Source organism: Trichomycterus rosablanca, chromosome 13, assembly GCF_030014385.1.
Source record: "Trichomycterus rosablanca isolate fTriRos1 chromosome 13, fTriRos1.hap1, whole genome shotgun sequence".
NCBI lineage: Eukaryota > Metazoa > Chordata > Actinopteri > Siluriformes > Trichomycteridae > Trichomycterus > Trichomycterus rosablanca.
The window spans coordinates 2308272-2317371 of NC_086000.1; the positions used below are offsets into that span (position 1 = coordinate 2308272).

The following is a 9100-nucleotide window of genomic DNA, read 5'->3' on the forward strand; positions in this document are numbered from 1 at the left end:
CGTCATTACGGGAGCTGCAGCCTCTCTAATGGTACTGAGAATGAACGATTCCTTCCACAGAGGAACATTCGTCTGCATATTTGATTCAGGACCGTTTTCACACCGGATGCCCTTCCTGGACCGACCCTTTTATTTATAGGCTTTTGAAGTGGCACTAAGGGTGCACGGATGTGTCTCCATCCTAAAAACTAAGTTCACGTAACACTAGGTAACACTGTGCACCTTCTGTATTACTGAACTCATTTCTATATTTTTATTCCCTCTTTGTTAAGGTCTGTGCGATGTGGCTTCCAGTATCTCTCTGAGCGAAACCAGTCTGGCTCCAGGACTCTCCATCAGGATTAAAGACTGGCATCAGAGAGCGAACCGGTCCCGATGCCGTGCTGGATCTTTGGAGCAGCTTTTAACCGTTAATCTAAACAACAGCGGCGGGTTTATTTCTGATATTTGTGGAGCGTAAACGTGGATCGACCTGGAAGATACTTGAACGGAACCAGAACCGAAACGTCCAGTGAATTTCAGTGCAACAGAAAAAAAAATTTTTGGAATAAAAAGCATTATTTATTATGTAAATAAGTGTTATACAGAATATATTTGTAATTGTTTTTTTTTTTTTTTTTTTTTTTTTGAGATATTTTAGTCCAATTTTTATGTATTTGAAATCCCATTTTTTATTTGATTCTTATTTTTTCCATTATTTTTAATAGTCTAAATAAAATCTGAATTATTTTTTTCTTATAGAGAATTTATTGTCATTTAGCTTAGTGATAGATTTTAATTTTAAAAAATTTTTTATATATAATTTAAACACTTTTTATTGCAAGAAAATGTGTCACTTTAATTATTTAATGTTATTATATATGATAACCCTGTCGTCTTCATCACGCTCCTCATACAAACTGCATCGTTCTCGCCGGTTTGATCACTGCACGTCACTATGAGCGGCATCACCGCAACATGACGGATCAGTGGAACGAAACCGCAGAGCGTTTGCTCCCTAACGCGTCCGACTCGCGGCCGTGGGACGACGCGACGCTCCTGGGTCTCCAGATCTCGCTCTCGGTCCTACTGGCCCTGGTCACGCTGGCCACCGTGCTGTCCAACGGCTTTGTGATCGCCACCATCGTCCTGACGCACAAGCTGCACACGCCGGCAAACTTCCTGATCGGCTCGCTGGCCCTGACCGACCTGCTGGTTTCCATCCTGGTAATGCCCATCAGCATCCTATACACGGTGAGCAAGACCTGGACCCTGGGTCAGGTGGTCTGTGACATCTGGCTCTCGTCGGACATCACCTTCTGCACGGCGTCCATCCTGCACCTGTGCGTCATCGCGCTGGACCGCTACTGGGCCATCACCGACGCCCTGCAGTACTCCAAGAAGCGGACGACGCGGCGGGCGGCCCTGATGATCGCCGTCGTGTGGGTCATCTCCATCTCCATCTCCCTCCCGCCGCTCTTCTGGAGGCAAGCCAAGGCGCACGAGGAGTTGACTGAATGCATGGTCAATACAGATCAGATCTCGTACACGCTCTACTCCACCTTCGGCGCCTTCTACGTCCCCACCGTGCTCCTCGTCATCCTGTACGGGCGCATCTACGTGGCCGCGCGCAGCCGCATCTTCAAGCCGCCGACGCCCTCGGCCAAGCGCTTCACCACGGCTCAGCTCATCCAGACGTCGGCCGGGTCGTCGCTCTGCTCGCTCAACTCCTCGTCCATCCATGAGGGGCATCTTCAGCATCTCCACGCTGAAGGTGGAGGGTCGCCGCTCTTTACGAACAGCGTGAAGGTCAAGCTGGCGGACAGCATGCTCGAACGGAAGCGGCTCTGTGCGGCGAGGGAGAAGAAAGCCACGAAGACTCTGGGGATCATCCTCGGAGCGTTCATTATCTGCTGGCTGCCGTTCTTCGTGGGGACGCTGGTCATGGCCATCTGTAAAGGCTGCTGGTTCCATCCGGCGCTCTTCGATTTCTTCACCTGGCTCGGGTATCTGAACTCGCTCATAAACCCGGTCATTTACACCGTCTTCAACGACGAATTCAGGCAGGCCTTCCAAAAACTCGTCAAGCTCAAGAGATGCTGCTGATGACACAATTTTTTTCTGGGATTTTTTTTTGTTTGCTCAGCTGCTTATCTAACCAGCTGGGGCATCTTGGTTGCACAGGAGCTGAATGATGTTGAGAAGCTACTGGACAGCATGCAAGAAGAGGAAAAAAATTCCAGGATCATTCTGGAAGCCTCCTGAAGCTGCTGCTACCTTTTTTTCTTGGCTGAAAGTTCTGGTTTCACTAAGCTACAGTACATCAACTTGCTCATCACTACAGCCTTGATACATTCAAACCACTCATCCATCCAGGAGAAACACCCTCATTCTGGATGAACAGAAGGAAACAGGACTTGGAGGTGAAGATACCAGAGAGCATGATGGAGCGTGATACCAAAGTACAGAGGAACCTCAGTTTAACGGACCTCCATTTAAAGGATTTTGGATCTAATGGACAAAATCTGGAAAAATTTCCAGTGAGAAGCTTAGCAGGACCAGTAGTTCAGTAATTGTCCCCTGCCTGTCAGTATTTGAACTGGTTCAGCTCTAGCAAATATGGACTTCTAGGGTTCTGTCATTAGCCATGTCACGCCCCATGATTTGTACCAGGCCACACGAACAATGCCAGTATCAGGCAACACAAAATGAAATATACTTAATCTGTTTTTTTACAAGGTGTAACGTAAAGCCTCCCCAAGCCTGTTTACGTGCCTGTTAAAATCTGTTTATTTCATTATTATTATTATTCTCTGCGACCCATTTTTTGCCAGGTTGAAAAACCCTGATCTACACGACCTCAGATATGATTCTGGTTTTGTTTACCTGGTTCTACCATCAGCCAGCTCATCTACAGCTACAAGATCTCCCATAAAGACTCTCCTGAGAAAATATATTAAAACTGTTACAACTCCATTTAAAAACGGTTCTTCTAAAGAATCAAGCAGGTCTTCCAAAAAACACTGACGTCCCCACTGAATGGACCTTGTGAACTGTTGTTATTGAAGACTTTGGTGTATCAGACTCAACACAACGTCTGTGTATAAAAATGAACCCTTGTGCCATGCCGATCTGACTCTAAAGTCCAGTAGATGTAGGTGTGCATGAGTTATAGTTTCTGCTTCCTGTCCTGCCCTGCATTTACCCTCGGAGCCAAACGTTTAAATACCCTCATGAGGGAAAATGTACTGACTGTACGGCCTGTGAAAATAAGAAGCTGGAGAGTCTGTAAACATGGCATTGACTTTATACGTGTGTTGTGATCATTTCTGTTCAGGAATCGCAGGATGTATCGATCAATAATCAATACCTAACCAATACCTTCGATTTAGATTCAGTGAATTACAGTTTCCAAAAATCCATCTACACACATTGTGGTCAGAAGCACGTCCGCACCCCTCCTACACCCACTGCTAAACGCTGTGTGATATCGATTCTATTAAATAAATAAAATAATAACAACGTCCAGGTATTTATTGACCTCTTCACAAAGTGAAGTTTTATACAAAGAAACTTTAGTGGTTCTGACCTCAACCAGACTTTTAAAACCAGATATTTAAAACTAAACGAGCACAAATTCCAAAAGTGCACTCCAAAACCTCATGGAACGCCCTGACAGAACAGAGGAGGCTGTTGTGAACTTTACTGGCCCTTGGATGCAGTCCAACCCTAACTGGGAATAAACGGAGACATAGAGACGATACGGTGCATCGTGCATTTATTAAATTATGAATCGCTTTGATGGGCAGAAGGTTTGTTGAGCAGCTAAAAGGTTGTGTTTTTATATGTAATATTTATATTTAATTATTATATTATAATATAGAATATTTATATGTAATCTTATAATTATAATATATTATAATATAGAATATATGTATATATATATATATATAATAATTATAATATTTTAATATAGAATGTTTATATATAATATTATAACACAGAACATATATATTTAATCTTAGTTATAATATATTATAATATAGAATATTTAGATGTAATATTATAATTATAATATAATATAGAATATTTATTATATAGAATATATATATTTAATATTATAATATAGAATATTTAAATTTAATATTATAATATAGAATGTTTATATTTAATATTATAATACAGAATATTTATATTTAATATTATAGTTATAATATATTATTATATTAATATAGAATATAATTATTCGAACACAATCAAGAATTCTAATCAGATTTTTTAATTTATTTGTTTATTACTTTTTTATTTAATTTTTTTTATTTAATTTTTTAGATTTTATTTTCTCATCTGATTCTGTTTTTCTAATTTTCTGTATCTTTTATTTTTCTTTCATTTTCTTTTTTTTTTAACATTTCATATTTAAGCTCCCCTTTTTTTGGCTTATTCTTTTTACTCTCATTGTCTTTTCCTTACTTTTCCTTACTTATTTAAATTTCCGTCTTTTATATTAGTTTTTTTATGCTTTAATGCCTTATTATCTATCTTTCTTGCCTCCTTTATTATATTTTTATTATTTATATCTTAGATGAAGGTGTGAAGCATTTTCCTTTTTTTCTCTCTTTATTTTCTTCTTCAATTAATGTCACCCGCCCCCTAAACTGTCAAAAACTACCCCGGCTGGCGTCTCATCCCACTCTTTTTCTTTTATACTTTTTTATCATGTCAGAGCTCATCTAAGTGATAAAAACTCTCCCACTGCATCGCCGCCTCTGCCCACGCCCGTCTGCGTGGAATTAGAAGAACTGACGTTATGAGCGAGTGATGAACGACTCTTCTAAAGTCTTTAGGTTTAGGCCGTTTTCTGTCCTAACCTTAACAGATGCTGCGGGTTTTGCACGAGTGACGTGTTTGTCCCCCTGTTGTGCAGCTTGAGGCTGTGATCATTTATTCATGAACACATTTTACATGCCAGAATAGTTTTAAACTCATTTTTTGTGCAGTATTGCGCTAGTATTGCGAATCCAGCATCCTTCAGTTCACAATGAACATGAGGAGCTAAAGAAATCCAGGACTGATGCTGATGCTGCTGTAAAGGTTTGCTCTGGTGGAGGAGGCCGATCAAGACCGTGACTTCCTTTTCTTGCATTAAAATTCATGTTATGTAGTCGCAGGTATGAATAATTCAGTGATTCAAACGACGCTGTGTGTACAGTATTATATAAGCTCAAATCATATAGACGTAAAACTTCATCTACTGTGTCGGGAGAAACTTCGACTCTTCTTCTGCTGCTCTTAAATGTATTTATACCAACAGAAACTTTTAAAATGTGATGAAATATGTACATTTATATTTATATTCATTGTGCCGTGCCGTCTGTCTGGAGCTTCGAGAATTCAGAGACTCTGAGTACTGACATATTAATGCTGTAGCTGTTCCTCGACTGGCTGGCGGATCCCTCCGGTTCCTTCACGGTGGATAATGCCACCGCTTATTTGCATTAATATAAGATCCGGGGTTGTGACCGTACTCAAAACAAGTGCATATAAGAATTGATATTTAAAGATTACACAACAGAAAAAAGTTGTTCCAGTGCTGGAGACTCTACGCTTTAATAATCAAACCATATCACATCAGTGGCAACTGCTTTATTCAATCGAGTTTATATGGATGAATGATTTCTGTAGACTAGAGGTTTGAGAAGGACATTAAGAAATAAACCTCAAGACTAAAACTGGCGAATCTCAGCTCCGCCATCCGGCTGGGCCGGGCGGCTATATGAACGTTTATAACTGATGCAATTATGATCTCTGCTGGCTGATTGAGGGATAATGCATTGTTCAGGGTGTGGCTCTCCATACACAAAGCTGATCTGTATATGAACTAGTCTCGTGCAGGTGAAAAGATGCAGTCAGGTACTGCTCACGTGTCGGTTCATCTGTTTCTCTGCATGCTTTGTTAGCCCCCTTTCACCCTGTTCTTCAATGGTCAGGACCCCCACAGAGCAGGTATTATTTAGGTGGTGGATGATTCTCAGCACTGCAGTGACACTTACATGGTGGTGGTGTGTTAGTGTGTGTTGTGCTGGTATGAGTGGATCAGACACAGCAGCGCTGCTGGAGTTTTTAAACACCTCACTGTCACTGCTGGGCTGAGAATAGTCCACCAACCAAAAATATACAGCCAACAGCGCCCCGTGGGCAGCATCCTGTGACCACTGATGAGCGATCGTCTCTGACTTTACATCTATAAGGTGGACCAACTAGGTAGGAGTGTCTAATAGAGTGGACAGTGAGTGGACACGGTATTTAAAAACTCCAGCAGCGCTGCTGTGTCTGATCCACTCATACCAGCACAACACACACTAACACACCACCACCATGTCAGTGTCACTGCAGTGCTGAGAATGATCCACCACCTAAATAATAGATGTAATGTTATGGCTGATCAGTGTATATTAACTCTCGATTGGTGTCAGATGGACCTCCAGAATCTCCTTGCTTGCGATGGTCATTCATTTACTTCTTTATACCTTTGGGGTGAGACAAGCTATTGAAGAATTGCTCTTTCATCCACAGCTACGTCGAGCCGGATCAGTGGGAACGCTTCGCCCCCGTAGCCCCGTCTATACGCCTATACGTAGGTAGGGATTTGAAACGTATTTGAAAAGCCCACTAATCTACAGACACACGCATGAAACATATTAGCTCGGCTCTACAGAAAGGAAATTGCTACGGATTTACGTTCTATACGTTATTGCAAGAACGGGGCATGAAAGCCTAAAAGTCTGGAAGGATATGAGAGTGTGTCTCGTTCTCCGACTCTCTTCACTGAGAATTTAAAAATGAAGGAAATTACAGTTAAATCTTCATTTTGAAAGCTGAGAGGCTGTAGAGTCCCTCAAGGGATTCGTTATTGTGACAGGACTTACACGACTCGGTTCACTTAATTAACCTGTTAATGTACCAAACTGACAGGCTAAACATTCAGTCGGGATTCATTCTGTAAAAGTGATAAATCCTGATTAAAAATTAATTCTGTTTTCTATATTTTATTTATGCATTTTCTCCATTTAGCGCGTCCAATTGCCCGATTGCGTCACGCTTCCTCTCTACCAATGCCGATCCCCGCTCTGATTGAGGAGAATGACGCTAACCCACGCCCCCTCCGACACGTGGGCAGCAGCCGTGTGCATCTTATCACCTACACATTAAAGAGTGCAGTGCAGCTTAGCGTTGTGTACGGAGAGACACAACCTGACAGCACTCTTTTCTCATCTCTGTGCAGGTGCCATCAATCAGCCAGCAGAGGTTGTAATTGCACCAGTCATGAGAGAGAGACCCCATCCGGCTTAGTCCCGCCCATATCTGAACAACAGGCCGACTGTTGTTCATGTGGCTGCTCAGCCTTAGCCGGCAGGCAGAGCTGAGATTCAATACGATGTACTCGAGATCCCAGCTCTGGTTCCAGCATGTGTTTTTTACTGCTGCGCCACCTGAGCGGCCCACAACAAGCTGGTTTTAACTAGCTGGTTTTTAACCTGTCTGGTTAGGCTTAGTTTATGATGCTGGTTAGGCCAGGGGACCGGCTGGACATCAAGAAAGACCAGGCACGTTACCGTTCCCACAAATTGTTTTTGGGTTGAGTTGCTTACCCAGGAACTTAGATGCTTTTTCTGATGAGGGCTTGGAAGGGCTTAACATTTTAAAATTCCTTGTGCCCATCAGAGATTGGTTTTTCTTTGTCCACTTGCGTGTTGCACCAGTGAACCGGAACAGAGGGTTCAGCAGGAACTGAAAGTGAAGTTGGCACCTCAAATTGAAGTCGCAGACCCTTATACTTGGGAGTAACAGGAATGGAATGAAGAGTAGTCAACATTTATTCAAGACGGAGCCAAGAATCCTGTTCCACCCGTTCAGAAAGACCAGTAATTGTTTTAACAGTATTATACAGTATAACTAGGGTTGCCAACCGTCCCGTAAAATATGGAATCGTTCCTTATTTGGAAACTAAACGCCGCGTTCCGTATTGAACTGATACGGGACGCACTTTGTTCTGTATTTTTATCAATGGGAGAGAAATGCTGCTGATTAGACTGAGACAGGGCGATGTGTATGAAACAGAAGGAAACTGCTGCTACCATGGGAATTAGAAAGCGTTTGGTTATTATTGTAATTAGTTTATACTTTTAGTCTTAGTAACGGCGTGTGTGCGCAGGCAGAGCAGCATAACAACCTGTTCATTACTCCGGTGTTTGAGTAGCGCAGTGGGCAAAGCGCATATTTTTCCGCCCTAGGTTCGAATCCGGCTTAGGTACTAAAGTAACACAAGCAGGGCCGGTGTTATGGGGCGCTGGGGTGGGCATTTTCTGGGGTGGGCTTTTTCTCACTGCCCCCCTAAGCAACGCAGTCCAGAACCGGGGCTACATGTCAGTGTGAAGATGGATTATGTAAAAATGTTGTTTACACTATTGAGAAAAAAATGTTACATGATGTTCTTTATGTTGTTTTGCCTAAAATATGGTTCTGATTTATTATTATAAAGAATGAAAATAATAAATGTTAAACAGCCTAAATTAAACATTTTGATAATGTTACTATGATGGTGTAAGAACAGTTATATTTTTTATAGGTGCAACCCTAACCGCCAACCCCCCGCTCAGGTAAACACCCACCATACCACCCCCAACCTATGCCTTCCGCCAACCTGCCAGCCCAGGGTGTTCCTTATTTCCAGTTCTGAAAGTTGGCAACCCTAATTATAACATCACTGTCATGAATCGCAGTCCATAAAATCCTCAGTTTGAAGCCAGAGGAAATTGAATTTGACATAATCCACAGCACTACAAAACTCCTGAGCCTGTCCAGAATGTGAATAATAGACTGACAGTATTATGGTTGGCTGTGAAATGTATTAATTTATCTGTATTTCTTTTCTAATCGTATTAATTGACAATTAGCTGTTGCAGCCCTGATTACCTGTTAATTGATGAGCACTTATGACATCAAGTGATGTTGTTTGAACTGTAGATACACAGGGCCAAGAAAACAGCACCCATCATTATGTATGAACACGACGCCAGGAAGGAAGAGCCAAAAGCAGCCCGACCGCTTGATACATCAG

At 42.0% G+C, this 9100-nt stretch overlaps 1 protein-coding gene across 1 annotated transcript; it reads left to right on the forward strand.

Moving 5' to 3' along the window:
• The first annotated feature begins 957 nt into the window (after positions 1–957).
• htr1d (5-hydroxytryptamine (serotonin) receptor 1D, G protein-coupled) lies at positions 958–2085 on the forward strand. Its single transcript, XM_063007878.1, has one exon. It carries the CDS (start codon positions 958–960, stop codon positions 2083–2085), a length of 1128 nt encoding a protein of 375 aa, XP_062863948.1.
• The last annotated feature ends 7015 nt before the right edge of the window (positions 2086–9100 follow it).

Bases quoted from the DNA above. Each gene is read 5' to 3' on its own strand.
- htr1d (XM_063007878.1), top strand. From the start codon at position 958: ATGACGGATCAGTGGAACGAAACCGCAGAGCGTTTGCTCCCTAACGCG.